This window comes from Vipera ursinii, assembly GCF_947247035.1.
Source record: "Vipera ursinii genome assembly, chromosome: 1".
Lineage (NCBI taxonomy): Eukaryota > Metazoa > Chordata > Lepidosauria > Squamata > Viperidae > Vipera > Vipera ursinii.
The window spans coordinates 188,473,887-188,493,672 of record NC_139512.1 but is presented as its reverse complement, the minus strand read 5'-3'; the positions used below and the strand labels follow the sequence as shown (position 1 = coordinate 188,493,672).

The following is a 19,786-nucleotide window of genomic DNA, read 5'->3' as shown; positions in this document are numbered from 1 at the left end:
TTTTCATTCTTTTTATTGTTTACCTATAGATTTAGAAGAGATATTTCATTGTTTTAGTAGACAATGTAGACATTCCTCACACTCGATCAAAACACTCACTTAAAATAATGCCATGGAAGTTTTCTCCATCCTGCCCTCCATAGAGAACCCGGAGCTAGCAGGAGTTCTGCAAACCCAAATACTTTCTTCCTAGACTACATCTCTAAAGAAGTCAGGATTTGGGCCAAAGAGAAAGTTCTTTAAAGAAATTTAAGAAGCAGATCCTATAGGTCATGTGAAGAGGATGGATAGAACTGATAGGTAGATGCAGTTGATTAGATGACAGAAAAGTTTTTATTTCTTGTATAGCATTAAGTTAAAACTTTGATTTAATGGACAAGGGGAATATCTACAATATCTAAATGTACATCAAATATGAATGTGCATTATTGATATAATCTATAGCATTTCCATACTTAAATCATTCACAATTGTTGTAAACTGACACAATGACATAAATGGAAGTAAATGACATTAAATATCCAAGAAGTTTTGTGTGAATGGATTGGGCTTCAGATGAATTTTTTTAGGAACACCCAAAAATGCAGGCCATCCCCAAAGTTACATAATCTTTTCTTGGCTAGTCCTGAAGTTCTATATGCCTAACCAATAGCTATGTTTTCTTGAAAGTCTCCTAGGACTGAGGGTGGAGGTGAGAGGTGCAGGGATAGGACTCCACAAACATTAAACCACTCACAATAAACAAGCAATCAGAATTTGGAGAAGCTATTGTCAAGATACACAAGTATTGCTTTATAACCATTCTTAGTTATCTACAATATACAACAGCTGTTTTCTTCTTTTGGTTATCCATGGCTTCTTGAATTGTTACCCATAGTTATGTTAATTCTCTCTTGCATAGGCATTCTTTGAAACATCTGAAAATTGCCAATGTATACTGTGACATTAGGTTAATACTCTTTAGGACAGGGATTATGTAGGAATGGGTTGTGATGCAGAATTCCACAGAGTTCACTTAAGTCTCCATTATTTTTTATTTCCAAATAGTGGCTCTGGAAATACCAATCTCCCCATCTTTCCACCCACCCATACTTACCTGTCTGATCCTGCCATGGCATAATGCTAGTTGAGGGATGAGGTAGCATAACAGCTAGATAGCAAAATCTAATCTTGATATTCTGTATTAACAACTTCAAATCAGAGCACCTAACATCATCGCCATCTCTGATGTAAAACCTTAAATAATTGACAAAGCTACCCTTAAAGTATTCATTTTATATAATAATATCTCTGCATTTTCTCAAATATTATTTTCTGAGCACATATCCTATATGCGGAAAGCCACTGCAAGTTTAAATCTCATCATCAGCAAAAGGGGCTAAGGAAAAATTCCAGCTTGCAATCCTAGAGCTCTTACATATCAGTGTCAATACTACTGAGCTAGCACATGTCAGTCAAAGTAACCAAGATTTAGAAGAGCCCATTAAAAAGATAAAATGAACATAGAAATGTATAAATGTTAAATATTAAGAAGATAAAAGTATACTTAGGTAATTCATTTTTTGCAGCAAACAAGTGAAAGAAATTTTGGCATAGTAAAATAAAAAGCTGAAAATGTATTGGAGAACAAGAGAACTTAAGGCGAATGACAAACCTGGAGAAGTTCATGAAGGATAGTTACATTTCAGTGATCCCAAGGATACGCAATCACTTTTTTAGTAGTAATGTAAATTATTGAAGTGGGAATGGCAAAAGAATGAAATAAAAGATTTTTTTTAACACTATGAATGAATCAATTGGTCCTGGAAAAAATAAAGACCAATTGCCCCATTGAAGCTTTTTTTAAAATTGGAACAAGCAGAAACACACATGTAGTACATCTCATGTAAATGAATAAAGAATTTGAAAAAAACAACATTAAATTTGGGGAATTTGAGGAAAGATGAGGAGGAAAAGATCAAGGAGATCCCTTGAATGACATTGGAAAAACTACGGATTGTTGTATGCTGGACACAAGTTGAGAAAACATGATTTGTCCATAGACCTCCCAGGATTGGGTCTCCTCTAGTTAACTAATTAGATCTTTCAATAGGGAGGCATAATTCTCTTTTGCACTACCCTATTTGGATTTTTCTGACCTTAATTTTGCCTGAAGTATTTTTCAAGCAAGGTGAAAATATAAACCAAATAGCTAATTATTGAGCCACACCCACTAGTACAGCAACAACAGATGATTATTAAAAAAAATCTAAGTTTCTTCCATGAAACAGATGGAAAGGAGCCTGCAAATTAACCCTATTGAATCATTGTCCATTTTGTCTGAAAATATATTGATACAAATGTTCATTGCAACTTTATGAAACTTACTCTTAGTAAAATATTCTTTTGGTCTCTTTGCCATTGGTTTCCGAAATGTATTCAATAACATTTGTAATTAAGAGTCTATAGTGAATAGTCTCATCTATTTCACTGAAATCCAAATTTTTTATACAAGATAATTCCCAGTCAGAATTAATCACAAACTTTATTCTTATCACAACACAACTCTTTTGAATAGTGGAATTTTTTAGCTGTTCAGTTAAAATTGGTGAAATAATAGGTGTTCCATGGTCTATATCTCTTCTCTATAATATTAGGAGACCCAAAATTTGTTAATAACAAACCCACAAGAAATCACAATGAACTGAACAATACCCTTTAGCTATATAACAAACAATAATTTGCTCCACAAACTGTGCAGATACTTGATTGTTCATAGTTTTTTTTAAAAATGTGTAGACTAAACTGTTGTGAGGAGAAAATGAAGCACTGGAGAACTGTTGCATCTTTTTTTAAGAAGACACTATAAAATAATAACAAAGAATTAAATTTAGTTATATTTATTTCCACCCAGGCTCTAGGTTGTGCATGCTCATTATAGGCATCACAGCCGTAGTAACATAACTGGTCTCAACATTTACAGGACAGAAAGTGCACATGAAGAATTTACCCAGGAGGAAATTTCCAAGAAGGAAATTAAGAAGCAGAGCAAAAAAGGTAGCAAGAGAAGGTATGAGTAAAAGAAAAGAAATCTGAAATTAATTGGATCAAGGGAAATGTGTGTATTGAAAGGTGATAGCTAGCAATCATCCCTAAAACAGGCAAAGAGTTAACTAAATAAAATTAGGTTAGTAATAAAGTTTCTGCTTGTCATAAAGAAGACCTGAGCTCTGTTCTAATCAGAGTAAAAAACTTCTTCGCCAGATATGTGAATGTTTGAGCTCACTATGATCCAGCTTCATAATTTTGTCAAACATTTTGAAGTGAACTATTTTGTAATGTAATAAAATATAAAATATAATTAAAAAGTAATGGAGAAAAAGTGTTCACAATATTAGTTTATACAGAATAACAAAATTCCATGTCAAGCTCCCCCTGACCCTTCTTTTAGTAAGCAGATTAAAATAACAAAGCAATATCACAAAAATATAATTGTAAATGCTATTAACTACTGATGAATAATAATAAACATCTGCTCTTCTTGAGTTTTCATCTCCCATTTGTCAAGATTTCTCAAAGATAGTGCATAAAGATTCAGCAGGACCATCAGCAAATTTCTTTAGTTTCCTAGAAAGTAGTTCATTTGATTACTTGAACTTATTCAGGGTAAATAGGTATTTCCTTACTATGTTTCATTTATTTATTTTACATAACTATATGATGTCCTTTCTCAAATAGATCTAGCCAGTTTATAATATAACTATATAAATGTTAAAAGCCATACTGTAAATATTTTAACATCAGCAGCGTAAATCCATAAATAAATGTCATTTAAGGCTTTAAAGGCTTTAGGCTTTAAGAAAGGCTTTAAATTTCTTCTTAAACTAAAAGAAACTTGTCTTGCTGCCAATGACAATTTGTTTCACAAGATTCTCCATGGGGGTGGGGGGAAAATAGATTGCTGTCAGTATTGTATATGTTCAAGATGGAGTTTGCAAAAAGTGGCGAAGGGTGTAGCTCATTGTATGGGACTGAAATGGTTCTGGGCCAGCTGCAACTTCTAAAGCATCTTACAAGGCTGTCCCATAACAAATATACTGTGTTGTTGTTGTTGTTAGTTGCGAAGTAGTGTCCGACCCATCGCGACCCTATGGACGATGTTCCTCCAGGCCTTCCTGTCCTCTACCATCTTCTGAAGTCCATTTAAGCTCACACCTACTGCTTCAGTAAATCCATCCAGCCACCTCATTCTCTGTTGTCCCATTCTTCTATTGCCCTCAATCTTTCCCAGCATTAGGCTCTTCTCCAGTGAATCCTTCCTTCTCATTACGTGGCCAAAGTATTTGAGTTTTAGCTTCAGGATCTGGCCTTCTAAAGAGCAGTCAGGGTTGATCTCCTCTAGGACTGACCGGTTTGATCGCCTTGCAGTCCAAGGGACTCGCAGGAGTCTTCTCCAGCACCATAGTTCAAAGGCTTCAATTCTTTGGCGCTCAGCCTTTCTTATGGTCCAGCTTTCACTTCCATACATTGCAACTGGGAAGACCATAGCCTTGACTATACGCACTTTTGTTGACAGGGTGATGTCTCTGCTTTTTAGTGTGCTGTCATGGCTTTCCTCCCAAGGAGCAAGCGTCTTTTAATTTCTTGGCTACAGTCCCCATCTGCAGTGATCTTGGAGCCCAGGAAAATAAAATCTGTTACTACCTCCATTTCTTCCCCATCTATTTGCCAGGAATTGAGAGGGACAAATGCCATGATCTTGGTTTTCTTAATGTTTAGTTTAGTTTAGTTTAGTCAAGCCGAAATCTGGAATCCCCTCCCCTAAGCACATAGTATCAAGCACAGTTCCTCCCTCTGATTAACCATCATAAATCACATTCTCCATTAGTTTGAATTATAAGCTTTCCCTCCTGTTTAACAACCTGCCAAATTCTTATCTCCTCTTATTACAAACAGTCTTGAGATACATTCTCCCTACTCCCCCCCAGCGTCCACTAATTCTAACTCTAAAAGTAACATACGAGTTAAAGAAAAAGGCTACATCTCCCTATGTTGTCAAGCAAGAACATCCGATGTTAGCAGCATTGACATCCGCCCCCCCTTACAAAAAGGATAGACCCTGTAGCATAATTAAAAGCCCATGTTAGGGACTATCTCTCAGTTTGTTGGGGTGTTGCTCACAGAACCTTTTGATGAGTCGGTCGGCTTTCACATCACTAGATTTCACTGAGTATCCCTTCCACTGTACTAGGTACTGCAATTTCCCTTTAAAAATGTTAGAACAGGGATTTTCAACCAGTGGTACAAGTACCACCTGTGGTACATTGGCACCTGGCAGGTGGTATGCGCCCATCCTAGAAAAGTGGTAGCGGGGGAGGGAAATGAGCTGAACTGGTGGCAGCACTGCACAAGCCTGAGCAAGAGATGGCTGGAGCTGCAGGGCTGTCAGGGCTCAGTGGAAGCACCAGGATCATCGCTTCTTCGGGACTGTCAGGGCTCAGCGGAAGTGCCAGGACCAGTGCCAGGCTCCAGCTGGAGCTCGGCACTGATCCTGGTGCTTCTGAGCCCAGAGGAACTGCTGATCAGCTGGAATGTTGCAGCATCTCCAGGGTCTTGTGATTTACATTCAGATGCTTGGCAACTGTTTCATATTTATGATGGTCACAGTGTCCCAGGGTCATGTGAAGTGACCAAAGCCTGCTTCAACCACCCAGAAGACAGGGGGAATAAAAACATTGCTAGGTGATTGGTGGTACTCAGATGTTGCCATATCCTAAAAGTGGTACAATGGGTGAAAAGGTTGAAAAACCCTGGTCTAGAATCAAGAATACATTTTACTTCATAGTGAGTTTGACCCACCACCCGGGTGCCTTCTTAGGGGGAGGTCTTAAAGTGGATTCTCGTAAAGGTTTCAACAAGCTGCAATGAAATACAGGGTGAATTTCCCTCAAAGTCTAGGGAGTTTCAATTCTACTGTGACTGGGTTGATGATCCTTATGATCAGGAAAGGCCCCAAGAATTTTGGTCCTAATTTCTTACTGGGTAATTTTAGGTGTAAATATTTGGTCGACAGATAAACCGTTTCCCCAACTTGGAATGTTCTTTGAGGGGCTCTCTTTTTATCTGCCTGCTTTTTATAAGTCTCAGAAGTCTTTTTAAAAGCAGCTTTCATGTTTCTCCAAACTTCTTCCCACCCCCTCACCCATTGATCAAATATCTGGCAAGCGGAGGGCAACTGAAGGTATTCAGGTTTTGGGCTGAATTCTTTTCCTGTAGCTACCCTGAATGGCATGTAGCCGGTGCTGCTGTGAAAAGAATTATTGTAAGCCACCTCTGCAAAAGGGAGGAGGTCTGTCCAGTTTGTTTGTTGGTATGAAACATAATATCTGAGATATTGCTCCATCATCTTGTTAGCAGATTCTGCAGCCCCATTGGTAGCTGGATAGAAAGCAGATGATAGGCCTTGAGATGATCCAATTAATTTAAGAAAACTCCTCCAAAACCTCACTCTAAATTGCTTCCCCCTGTCTGAAATTATTCACTTAGGGGTGCCATGCAGCTGGTACATATGTTTCAGGAACAATTTAGTGAGTCATTGGGCCAATGGGAGTCCTTTGCAAGCAATGAAATGAGCCTGCTTTGAGAACAGGTCTATCACAGTCCAGATGACAGTATTTCCTCTACTTTCAGATAGGTCTACTATAAAGTCCATAGCTATTTCTTCCCATGGTTGAGAAGGGTCTGCTACCGGCTGCAGTAATCCAGGAGTTTTCCCTGGAATTCTTTTCATGGTGGCACATACAGCACAACTCCTGACATAGTTTTCCACATCCCGTTTTAGCCCTGGCCACCAAAATTGCTGGCGGATGAAATGTGGAGTTTTTAGATATCCAAAGCGTTCAGCCTGCTTTACATCATGGCTGTGTTTGAGAGCATTAAGACAGAGGGCTTCAGGCAAATACAGTTTCCCCCCTTGTAAGCCAAACCATCCCTGCATGCTAGGGAGGCTTGATTGTCTTTGAACCATTGATCAATGAGGAGCTCTTGTTTTATTTTCTTTGCCCCAGGGTCATCAGGGTTAGGGGCCCTGCGAGGTGTGAGTTGAGCTGCAGTTTGTGGACTGGGGATGATTGCCTCGTTAACCTCTTCGCGTTTGCTTTTGTACTGTGGTAATCTCGATAATGCATCAGCTAGGAAGATTTTTCCTCCCAGTATGTATTTTAGAGTGAAGTTGAAACAGTTAAAGTACTGTGCCCATCGCACTTGCTTTGGGGACAATTTGTGGGGAGTTCTCAGTGCCTCCAGATTTTTGTGATCTGTCCATACTTCAAAAGGCACCTTGCTCCCTTCTAAATAGTGTTGCCAGTTTAATAGTCCCCATCTAATGGCGAAGGCCTCCTTCTCCCAGACTACCACCTCCTCTCGCTTTCAGTAATTTTTTTAGAGGTGTAGGTGCAGGGTTGCAGGACCCCACTTTTATTCTTTTGCAGTAATGCAGCTCCGACTGCCACGTCACTGGCGTCAGCTTGAATTATGAAGGGCTGCCCTGGGCAGGTGTGCTTTAGGACCAGTTCAGCAACAAATAGTCTTTTTAGATTCTCAAAAACGATTTGACAGCTCATAGTCCATGCTAATGGTTGGCCTGGTCATGGTTTCCCTCCTCCTTTGCCTGTTTTGAGTAGTTCTGTAAGGGGTAGGGCAATCTCAGCAAAGGAGGGGATGAATTGACAGTAGAAGTTGGCAAACCCTAGGAAGCTCTGGAGTTGTTTGTGAGTCTTTGGGGGCTGCCATTCAATTATAGTTTTCACTTTCGCTGGTCTATTTCAATCCCCTCGTTGGAAATTCTGTAGCCAAGATAATCTAATCGGGTTTGATGAAATTCACATTTTGACAATTTGACATAAAGCCTGGCATTCAATAGTTTCTTTAACACTTCTCTCACCAGCTTTATATGATCGTTCATATTCGTGCTGTATATCAGGATGTCATCAAGATACACTAGAACCTCTTTGTACAAATGATCATATAGGACCTCATTAATCAACTGCATGAATACAGCTGGGGCCACCTGCAGCCCAAATGGCATGACTTTGAACTGGTAGCTTCCCAAGGGGCAGTTGAAGGCAGTTTTCCACTCATCTCCCTCCTTTATTCTCACCCGGTAATATGCTTCTCTCAGATCTAGTTTAGTAAAGACACTTTCCTTTCCCAGCTGGGTTAGTAAGTCCTTCAGGAGGGGGAGGAGGTGTTTATTCTCCACACTCACCATGTTCAGACCTTTATAATCAACACAGAGTTGGAGAGACCCATCTTTCTTTTCTTTAAACAACACAGGGGCTCCCACAGTAGACTTGGCCCATTCAATGAATCCCCTCGCTAAGTTTGTGTCCACATATCTCTGCATCTCCTCCATTTCAAGGGGAGGCATAGCGTACATTCTTGGTTGTGGAAATTCAATGGAATAATCATTGGGCCAGTGAGGAGGTAAGGTATCACATTCTTTCTCACTGAATACCTCCACTAGGCCCCGGTACTCACTGGGGATAAGTGTCTCACCTGGTGGCTATGAGGCAGGCATGTGCGCTCACTCATTGGGTGGGCTAAAATTTTCTGTAACATCTGTTGAATCAATGGGGGGATTGGGCCCTATAGGTAGTCTCACAGTTGTCATTCCTTTCTCCCACCAGATAAATGGCTTCCATTTGTCCAACCAGTCCATCCCATCCTAGGATCACCACCTCAGTCATTTTTGGAGCCACCAGGAAGCGAATAAACTCCCAGTGCTTGCCTATTTCTAGGCGAAGTGGCTCCATTAATTGCGTGACTAAAGTCCCTCCCATTAGCTGCTGATCTCCTGGCTTCTGCACCACCCCAAGCTGTTGCAAGGCCTCTATTAGCTGTGGCAAGCTCAGAGGTTGCTGACCATCCACCTGTGGGAGCTGCCAAGCTCCCCATTGCTGCAGAGGCCTCAGACTGAGGTTCCCTCTCTCTGTGGGGCTGAAGGCTTCTCTAAGCAGAAGTTGATTTCTGCTTGTCATCTCTAGCTTTTCAAATCTTCCATTGACTCACCCGAATCTTCAGTGGCAGAGATCCTGGTGGCTCTCCCCAGCTGTGAGGCTTGAAAAAGTTCCTTCTCCCCCGGCTTGCTCACTGTCTCTCCCCCTCCTTGGGGTAGCAACTGCTGCCGAGGTGCTGGCTTCAAGCCATTTGTCTCTCTCCATGATGAAATCTTCTCCTGGATCTTTGCCAGCCAGTCTGGTTCAGGACTTCTAGATAGTTTGAAAAGTTTCTGGATTTCGGCTTAATGTCATGGTTCCGACAGATGCAATTCTTGAAAGAACCTCGAGGCATTGTTTACCGTAAGGAGTCTTTAATCAAAAGAGCATAGCTTTGGCACATACATGGTCAAGCCGAAATCTGGATTCCCCTCCCCTAAGCACACAGTATCAAGGACAGTTCCTCCCTCTAATTAACTGTCATAAATCACATTTTCCAATTAGTTTGAAATTTATGTCCTGATTTGTGCAATGTTAGCAAACTAATGCAAATTAGGATGCTGTTGGTGCCTTGTGCATCTGCAAGGAAGTCATTCTACTTTGAATGATACACCTAAATGTTCTTTAAAAAAAACATTAGGCTTTGGATCATTCCAGATTTTATTTATCTGATGTGGATGTATTAGCTCAAAATTTATTTAAAAGATCTTCAGAGTTACCCGCCTCCATATTAAAAATACACAACAAGAAATTTAATCTAAGTTTCTTTTTATATGAAAAATGAACTGTTTATTTTATATTTCAATGATATACGAGTATAACAAATAAAACATGGCATTGAATCTATTTAGGTACTTTAAAACAATCCCATGTGAACTCAGAGGTAATATTGTTTGTATGAAGAGGCTGGGCTATTTCTCAAATGTATGTGTTAATTAGGCTCAAAGGAACAGCAGATTGGACAGCATCAGTGAGCAGGCCATTAAAAAAGATCAGCAGTTTATGATGATGACAATAATAACAAAGTGCCAGCACAATTTTCAACCATAACATTATTTCTAGAAATATTACCATGCATCATAAGCAATTGGCAGAAATACCTTAAAGGCCTCCTTTTCCCCATCATTTGGAAATTTAACCTAGACAGTGAAAATTAGAATGATGCAAATAATTATTTAATGAAATGGTTACGTTTGACCTACCTTTCAGGTATCATTAAGTAATTCTTAGACTTAAGAAAACACAGGCTTACATCATTTATCTTGATGTTATTAAAAACTAAAAAGGTATTTAAAACAAGCAAGGCAATGTGTGTAACTTGTTTGATTAATTATATTTGATCTGGATACCATTGTACTGAACACACATGCACATACACAGAGAGAGCCTTCCTGGTTTTGAGCACAATTTCTGGCAACTATAGAGGCACGTACTGTACATGTAGTTTTCTTGGCAACTGTGTAAAAATGCTTTGCTGTATGCCACTGCCTTCTTCCAAGATATTTCTTTGACTTCCCAGTCATTCTGGGATTTTCTGATTGTCTCTCAACTAAAGAGTAAGCAAATAAGACCATCTTAGATTTTTTTTTTCTCAGATTAGCCAAGATCCTGAGCTATTACCCAGCTGCATAAACATATATCACATGTTTATGGGTAATATTTATAAAACAATACACTGAACCTATTGCGCGTAATGTGCAAAGTGTTGGTAGATCTGATATTGCTTAAGCAGAATGTAAAAGTCTAGCTGACTTAAGAAATGAATGAAGCAATATCAGAACAAATAGCATTTCTCTCACCTCATCCTTTGTTGATTGGGATATACACATCTGCAAACCTTGACCCAGCAATTCTCATTCATTACTACACTCTAGGTCAGGGGTTGGCAACTTTAAACACTTAAACCTTAAACACTCAAAGAGCCATTTGAGCCACAAACCCTACTGCTCCCCCCCCCCGCATGGAGTGCTCTGCCCGCATGAAGCTCCCTGCCACCAGCCACTGCTTTCACCCACCCACCCCTTAATGGAGTGCTCCACTTCCACTGCTGCTTCCCCCCCACTGCACGAAGCATTCCACTGCTGCCTCTGCTTCCCCCCAGGATGGAGTGCTCTGCCACTGCTTCACCCAGTGGTGAAGGTGGAAATTGGGAGGCAAATCACATTGCCAATTAATAACCTACTGAAAACCAAAGGGGATGGGAAACTGAAGCCCAGCCAACCTTTAAAATAGATGGTAGAGTACCAAACTGCATTTGAAAGATTGAAAAGATTATTTTCCACTGGACCAGTCTTAAGACACCCTGACACTGACAAACCATTTGTGATTCAAGCTGATGCTAGTGATGTGGCCCTGTGGGCAGTATTAATGCAAGAGAATGATGAAGGGAAGCTACAGCCTTGCGCGTACACATCAAAGAAACTCACAAACAGAGCACAGGTTTGTAGTTTGGAAGAAGGAGGCTTATGCCGTCCGATGGGCCCTCCTAACTTGGTGACATTTCATGGAAGGGAACAAAATTCCCTTCCATGTATGGACTGACCACAAGAACCTGGAAGCCCTAAAAATGCCCAGGAAACTGACCCCTAAACAAGCGAGGTGGTCTCAGCATTTCCACCGGCAGCCCAGGCATGGCCCAGCAACAGCAGCAAAGCTGTCCAGTCAATCGACCGCCAGCGGCTTGGGTGTCTCTGCTCCATCCGAGTTAAAGAAAGCAGAGGAGCAGCAGCGGGATTGCTCTCAATAAGGCAGGAGTACATGAGTGAGCAGTGCACCCGGCTCTTATTTTTTGAGAGCAATCCCGCTGCTGCACCTCTACTTTCTTCATCTCAGACAGAGCAGAGCCACCCAAGCTGCTGGTGGCTCATTGAGTGGGGAGGATGAGGAGAAGAGTGTGAGGCCAGCCGGCCAGGTGAGGAGTAGGTCGGGCAGTGGTGGCTGGCTGGCTGGGGAGGGGAGATCATGGCCGCTTGGGTGGGATATGCCAAGCCTCATGGCAGTGGCATTGGCAGCTTCCCTCACCTGGCCCATTTCCCTGGCTCCGTACAAGGTGCTTAGCAGAACCCCTCCCCTCATGCCCCCGTTTGGACCCATGCGGCACCTTCTTTCCAGCTCCACCATGGTCCTCCATCACTTCCTCTGCTGCCGTGTGCAGTCCCACAAGCAAAAGAAGTTTGTGGGCAGTCCCGCAAACAAAAGAAACGGGACTAAAAAAGTTCAATCAATCAATTCCAACTTCGCAAGATTTTTTTTCCCATGAGAAGTTGGAATTGATTGATTGAACTTTTTTAGTCCCACTTCTTTTGTTTGTGGGACTGCACACAGTGGCGGAGGACTGGGAGCCACAGCAGAGGGATGAAAGAGCCGCATGTGGCTCCACTGTTCTAAGGGAATGCAATTGTAGCTTCAAAATATTCTTAAAGGGCAGTCCCATCAAGAATGGATACTTGCAAAATCATCCTTATCAGGAGCACATTGTATATTTCTGAAGTTTGGGCTTTTTAAATTGAAGTGTTCTATGACTATTTTTACTTGGAATTTCTATATACTTTAATTCCTTGTAACTCCTTGTTTAAAGGTAGGACAAAGCAAGACCTAAATTTCTTTGTAATATACCTTCCAGGAATTCCATTGGACTTAACTTGTATTACTTTGGGGGTGATTTCTCTCCTTTACAACAGATCATCCTTTGTTTTCTTTTAATTCTGCATGCTGCTGTATATAGTAAAACTGAATACTACTGAATATATGTGTTATATGTATTACTGTTCCTGAAGAAAGCATGCTCATTGTCACTGGAAAAGCTTTATCATTATGTTCAACTGAACCTGTGTGAACTTTATGGTGAAGAACATTAGTACAGAGTGTTGTTTTTTTTACACAAAGTGATGTAGTGATTCTTTGTCTCTTGGTTTGCAGTCACAGATATCTGTCAGTTGAAGAAAAAAGATGGTACTTGCAGAAATTTTGTTCTAAAATGGTATTTTGATCCAGAGACCGCAAGTTGTGCTAGATTCTGGTATGGTGGCTGTGATGGAAATGAAAATAGATTTGACACACAGAAAGACTGTGAAAAAGTCTGTGTTTCAGGTAACAGATAATTGTTTAATTGCATGCTTTTATTTCTAAGAGCCAGTGATTAAAATAATTATGCTATGTTTCACTGTTACATGGCATTGTTTATATGGTAATATGCAGACAGAAGTCTAGATATTGTATTGCCAAGTCTTAAAATGTAGTGCCAAAATATTTCTAGTTGTTTGCTGTATTAAATCAAAATCTGAATCATAGACAAGAAATTAATTTTTAAAAGATAGTACTCTTGTAAGCATGTTTGGTGGCATAAAGTTGCTCAGTTTTCCATAGCGTATATTAATATAGTTTCTGCGGTCTTTGTGATTACGTAGATTTAGATAAATGAGAAAAGAAAGCCTTCCCAGGGGTGCTTATACAGAAGTCATCTAGATAGCAATGGACTCTTCAAGACTGAGGGTGAGATGGCATCCCTCATCACAGCCTACTCTTTGCAGCCAGTCCTGTAGCTGCTTTAAAAAACAGCAATTTATTTATTTATTTATTTATTTTAATTCCATTTATATCCCGCCTTTCTCCAAAGACTCAGGGTGGCTTACAAGCTTAGCAGTGGCCTACTTCAAAATTCTTGCCTAACTTTATGTATTCTGTCAAATTAATCAGACAATATTTTCATGAAAATATTTCAGAAGTAAAATTTTAATAAAATATTGTTCTTTTCTAGCTCACATCAAGTCTGGTGTTGTGAAAATGATTGGAACTTAATTACAGCAAAATATCAACAGATACCTCTAAGAAAACCAGGAGTCAGCCATTGCCAACATACCCCATGTAGAAGCTAAGGGTATAAGGCTCCCTTGCACTGTGCTATTTCTGCTTTACTTTCTGCACAAATGAAGAAAGTGTTTTGCTGCACGATTTTATCAATATGGTGCTAAAATGTTTGTGGATTGAATGCTCATTGTGTCTGGGATATACTCTATAATTTCTACAATATGTACTATTTTACCCACCACCAATTTTATTTGATTCAACAAATTAGAGTTTACTTTGAATTCTACCAGCATACCTATTTTGGCTATAGTAAAGATTCTTAAAGAATGTGGGGGAAAACATTGCCACTGTTATATACTTGCGTTTATCATTCTCATAACTGAACATAACTTTAGATGGAAAGCCTTATGTCTGTTCTAAAAAAAGGAGTCAACTTTTCATTGTACTTCTACTCTTGCTGGATCAGACTTTATATCAACCTTCCTTTATGTAAGTGTGATCAATCACACCAATAACAAATGCAGCATTTGCTAGCACCATTACACTTCTGGGACTAACAATCAAGCTCAAAAGTTTTAAAAATATGGCGTAGAAGGTTTCTAGTAATCCTCTAATGTAGTGTGTTTTATAATTTTTAATATTTTTTGCTGGGGTGGGAATTCTTTTTTTTAATTATTTTGTTTCTAGGAAATCTTTACAAAAGTAATTTTAAATAAAGTTTAAGTGAGGTTTTGAAAGTCTTCACATTTCATTGTGTATGTGGTGGTGCTTTTTACAATAAAACATGATTCTATAAAAAATGGATTTTGCCATCTGGTCTTATTTATTACACATCAAATGGAACTTAAAACAGTAGCCAGAGATTCGAAAGCTTAAAACTGTTTCCTGCTTTTTTGCCTGCCTTGAACAGCTAGATAATATTCATTTATTTTAGACAATCTGGGAGCTAAGGGTGAAAATCTTCTATTGGAAAGTGATTGGAAAAATTATACAACACAATATTAGCTAAAGAGGAATAGGAAAGAAAATCCTGCTGATGATGTTACCTAGTCTGGTAACAAAATGTCCAGAAACAAAATTGAGACAAGCTTGGAGAGCAAACCACTGCCAAAATTATAAGACAGTGCATCACTAGGTGTTAAAAAACATAGGAAAGAGTATGTCCATTTCAACAACCTGGCCATTATGCAAAATGGTTGCTAAATGAAAAAACATAATGAGAGAGAGGGGAGAGGGAGAAGAGAGGAGAGAAGAGAGATATGAAGATCACTGATTGCTTTTTTCTCATTCAGATAAATTATCTTCTACTGTGTCCCGATCTATTTTTAAAATGTTATTTATTAATCAAATTTGTATAGCTGACCATTTCACGTGTCTCTTTTTTTTGCCCCCTTGCAAGGCAGAGAGATTGCTTCAAGAAGCTTTCCCTTCCTAAGCTACTTTTATTCACAGCCTGATGTTTGAAACTGACCAGACTTTAATCAGTTTCACACTGAAGGCTTTTGTTGACAGGCAGAGGAAATTTTGTCATAAATGTGCACATTGGTTATAAACTGTATCCTGTGGTTGCTTTACCAAGGAGGGAGGTAATAGAGAAAAACATTGTCCATTTATGTTCTCCAGAAATGGTTGCCTTGCTTCTTCTGGAAACAGGGCTAACAGACAATGTAGATAAGCCCTTGGGGAGTTGCCCTGAGCCAAAATGAACCTTTTTCCAGGTGCAAATCACACAGAAGGCATTTCTACATTTGCCATTTAAGTTACTCCTGCCCTATGTTCCTTTCAGCTTAAGAAAAACCTGTACAGACTGAGATACCTTGGCAACAATTTGCAAACTATTCAGTCCAGATGTGGATCACCATCTCTTCCCATTGGACAATTTCCCTGCTGCGATGTCTTTCCATCTTTGTGTAGGAAAGGGTCAAGGCTGGGAAGTAACACCCGTGAGCCTTATTGAAGGAAATCAGAGTGCTTCCTTACCTCAGTGAAAATTGTTTTTCCTTCAGAAAGGCAAGCACTGTAATGGCGTAAAGTCAACTTTTCAGAATTTATGCACCACATATCTGCTTGAATTCATTAAAGTGAATCTCCTCAAAGTAGAGTTGGGATGCTACTGGCCCCTTGTTGAGAAAAGAGTACCTTAAGGGCTGTATTAATGAGTTATTCCCTTTTATATTTTATGTAAGATACAATGTTGAACTGTGATTTTCACTCACCCAAATATTTCAAGACACACATTGGCAACAAACACAAAATAAGGCAGAAACTGCAGAAGGAAGATATTTTTGTAGAACTGCCATCCCCACCACTTGGTCTACAGCCTGTTTGGCATTAAGGCAGGATCATCATCGCTTAGTAGCTGAGAGACAGCCAAGAGCATAGCAGTGTTTTTTAACCCAGTGCCTGTCTCTTAGGGTGGGCTAATTGGCCCTCAGGAGCAGGGACAAATTTGGGGTTCTGTCAGTGTATGCCCACTCAATGCCTATTCCAATCCTTGATCAAACTGTCAGATGCTCTTAGGCTTGCTGGGCTGGAGATTATAATGTGCTTTCAGGGCCTGGAGCAGCTCACTTCATAGCAACCATGCAAACTTTTTCGTCCTCTGCCAATACCTGAAGCAGATCATCCAATGTATTGTGTAGTGGGTCCGACGCAAGGAAGAGATGCCAGCCGAAGTACGTATTCAGCTCTTTATTGGAAGGGGGTAGCGTACTGGGGAATGAGGGTTACCTGGCCTCCTTAAATACCTGGTCAGGTGAGCGGACAGCCAATGGGTGCTGTGATTCAGGGTCAGCCTGTGGGTTCGGCAGTTCGGTCGGATGACTCAGATGAGGGGGAGGAGGGGGGTGTTGAAGAACTTGCTGATGATGGCTTTGAGGCTCTGCAGAGCCCCCAGCCAGGCCCCTCCCACCTGGTGGAGACCCAGCTGTGTGAGCCTGACAGCGTGGATGAAGATGACCCACAGCTGGCCCTGTTCAAGGACGCCCGACGCAGGAGGCAGTCAAGTAGGAGTAAACAGAGGAAGGCAATGGGGCTTCTCGGAAGGAGGGAGAGAGAAGCCACGCCCTGAACTCTTTATAAAGGACTTGTGTGGGGAGGGCTGGTTTGCTGAAGGCAACCGCTCAGATAGTGTTTCAAAGCTCCAGTATCTTGGTTCGTGTCTTGTTTGTTTTTGTAATAAATTTGGCAGACGTATTCCAGCCTCTTGCCGTCTGTAAAGGGGTTGCCTTTTCTGCAAGGCCGGTAGCAGGCTGGTACAGAACAGTTTGCTTTCAGCCTCCCACCCCTTACTAATATTATGGAGCAGCTACGTGCTGAGAATGCCCAGCTCACCCAGCAACTCACTTTGCTGGCAGCTCAGGTGGCTCAACTGCAAGCTCAGGTTCATGCTGCACCCCCACCATCACCCCCACCCAGGAGAAAATGCCAAGTTGCAATGCCGGATAAATTTACAGGCACTCCAGAACTGTTTCCTGCTTTCCTGGGACAATGCCAGCTCTTTATCAGCGTGAGAGCAGCTGATTTCCCCACTGACTGGGATAAGGTGGGGTTTGTGATAAGCCTTCTTTCGGGTGATGCAGCTCGTTGGGGCACGCCTCTGCTGGCTCAACCTAGCCCATTGTTGGACAACTTTGTGGGGTTTTGTGATCATATGTGTCTGATGTATGAGGACCCTATTAAGACGCAGACTGCTACTCGACGTCTGAAAGCTCTGAGGCAGGGTCAACGCCTCCTACAGGGCTATATCAGCAATTTTCGGCTGCTTAGCCAGGATTCCGCCTGGAATGAGGCTGCGCTCGTGGATGCCTTCCAGGATGGATTGTCGGAGGAGATGTTGGATGAGCTGGCCCGTGTGGATATTCCCTCAGACCTGAATGGGCTGATCCATCTCTGCCTGTGGATCGATGCTCGGTTGCAGCAGCGAAGGAGTCGCCGTGCCACCCCACAGACCCCTGCAGCCCCTGTTGTGCGTGAGCCCCCAGTTCAAAGGGAGGAGCCAATGGAGCTGGGTGCCGCCAGGTCTCGTCTATCGGTGACTGAAATGAACAGACGACAATCAGGGGGGTTGTGTTTTTACTGTGGGGACCCTGGACATTTGGCTGCTTTTTGCCCAAAGAAGCGACAGCGGGCATCAGTGATCGAGTCTGCCCCGAGAAAGTCCCCTACTTTTCTGTCGGGAAACACCCCGAGCCCGATCTAGACGGTGTGATAGATCAGGTGTCCCACAACAACACTGAGCGACGTCTTTCCGATGCTGCCTGTGGACCTCCACGGCATCTGATATTGGAGGCACGTCTGATCCTTCCTGGCAAGCCAGAGGGGATTCCAGTCCATGCCTTAATTGACTCTGGGGCCACCACAAATTTTATGGACTCAGCATTTGTGGCCAAATGGGCTGTTCCCCAGTGCCCGGTGGATCCACCCATGTTAGTGGAGACTATCGAAGGTCGAGTGCTCCTGTCTGGGCCTATTACGGCCGCCACGCAACCATTATGTATGGCCATCAGTTCCCATGTGGAGGCCATCCAGTTCTATATCACCTCAGACCTGCACTTCCCCATGGTCTTGGGACTGGCGTGGCTCCGGGCACATGACCCACAGATCTATTGGTCACAGAACTTGGTCACCTTCCCAAGCTTGCAGTGCGTGGACCACTCCCGCCATATCTGTGCCGGCCAGGTGGAGGGTTTCCCAGGGGATTCCTTGCCTCCCGAACTGTCCGACTTTGCTGATGTGTTCAGCGAGACAGAGGCGGATCAATTACCCCCGCACAGGCCCTATGACTGCCCCATTGATTTAGTCCCTGATGCGCCTCTCCCAGTGGGACGTTTGTACTCCATGTCGGACCCTGAGTTGGCTGCATTGCGGGACTTTCTGGAGAAGAATTTGGCCCGCGGTTTCATCCGGCCCTCGTCCTCGCCAGTGTCTGCACCCGTGCTCTTCGTCAAAAAGAAGTCGGGCGAATTGCGGCTTTGCTGTGATTATAGGAAACTCAACGCCATCACAGTGCGCAACCGTTACCCGCTGCCCCTCTTCCCCGAACTCTTGGACCGACTCCGGGAGGCTAAGATCTTCACGAAACTGGATCTGCGTGGAGCTTACAACCTCGTCAGGGTTCGGCCAGGTGATGAGTGGAAGACGGTGTTTGGTACTCGCTATGGACATTTTGAGTACACTGTGATGCCGTTTGGCCTGACCAACGCCCCCGCCGTGTTTCAGCATTTCATGAATGACATTTTCCGGGATTTGTTGGATCAGTTTGTCGTGATCTACTTGGATGACATCCTGATCTACCCCCCATCGCGTGAGGTGCACCATCAGCATCTCCATCAGGTCCTGCAGCGACTCCGAGAACATCGGCTGTTTGCCAAGTTGGAGAAGTGCCAGTTCTACCGGGTGACCATCGATTTCCTGGGTCACCGCATTTCTCCTGAGGGCATCGCCATGGAGCCGAGTAAGGTTGAGTCTTTGCAGAGTTGGCAATCCCCGCGTCGCGTGAAGGATGTTCAGCGACTTCTTGGATTTGCCAACTATTACCGAACTTTCATCCCTGGGTTTGCTGCCTTGACAGCCCCCCTCACCCGGCTCCTGCAGAAGAAGACTCGGTTCCAGTGGAACGCTCCAGAACAACAGGCTTTCCAGACTTTGAAGGAAGCCTTCATGAAGAAGCCCATCTTGACGCATCCTGACCCGCAACGGCCATTTGTTGTGGAGGCGGACGCCTCCGACATTGCCATTGGGGCGGTGTTACTCCAGGCAACGACGTCCAGCGGTACCCTCTTCCCTTGCGCATACCATTCGCGAAAACTGAACCCTTCGGAGTGCAATTATACAATCTGGGAGAAGGAGCTGCTGGCCATCAAAGCGGCATTCAAGGCCTGGAGGCATCATCTGGACGGAGCGCGGCATCAAATCGAGGTCTGGACGGACCATAAGAATTTGGAAAGCCTGCAGACCGCTCGGAATTTGAACCAACGCCAGATCCGGTGGTCTCTTTTCTTTGC

At 42.4% G+C, this 19,786-nt stretch overlaps 1 protein-coding gene across 1 annotated transcript in view; it reads left to right on the top strand.

The window, feature by feature from the left end:
• Positions 1–14,728, top strand: part of COL6A3 (collagen type VI alpha 3 chain) — a 124,179-nt gene extending 109,451 nt beyond the window's left edge. Inside the window, 2 exon segments of the mRNA XM_083350726.1 lie at positions 12,894–13,064; positions 13,732–14,728. Of these exon segments, the coding sequence (XP_083206852.1) occupies positions 12,894–13,064; positions 13,732–13,772 (212 nt within the window). The 3' untranslated portion in view covers positions 13,773–14,728.
• The last annotated feature ends 5,058 nt before the right edge of the window (positions 14,729–19,786 follow it).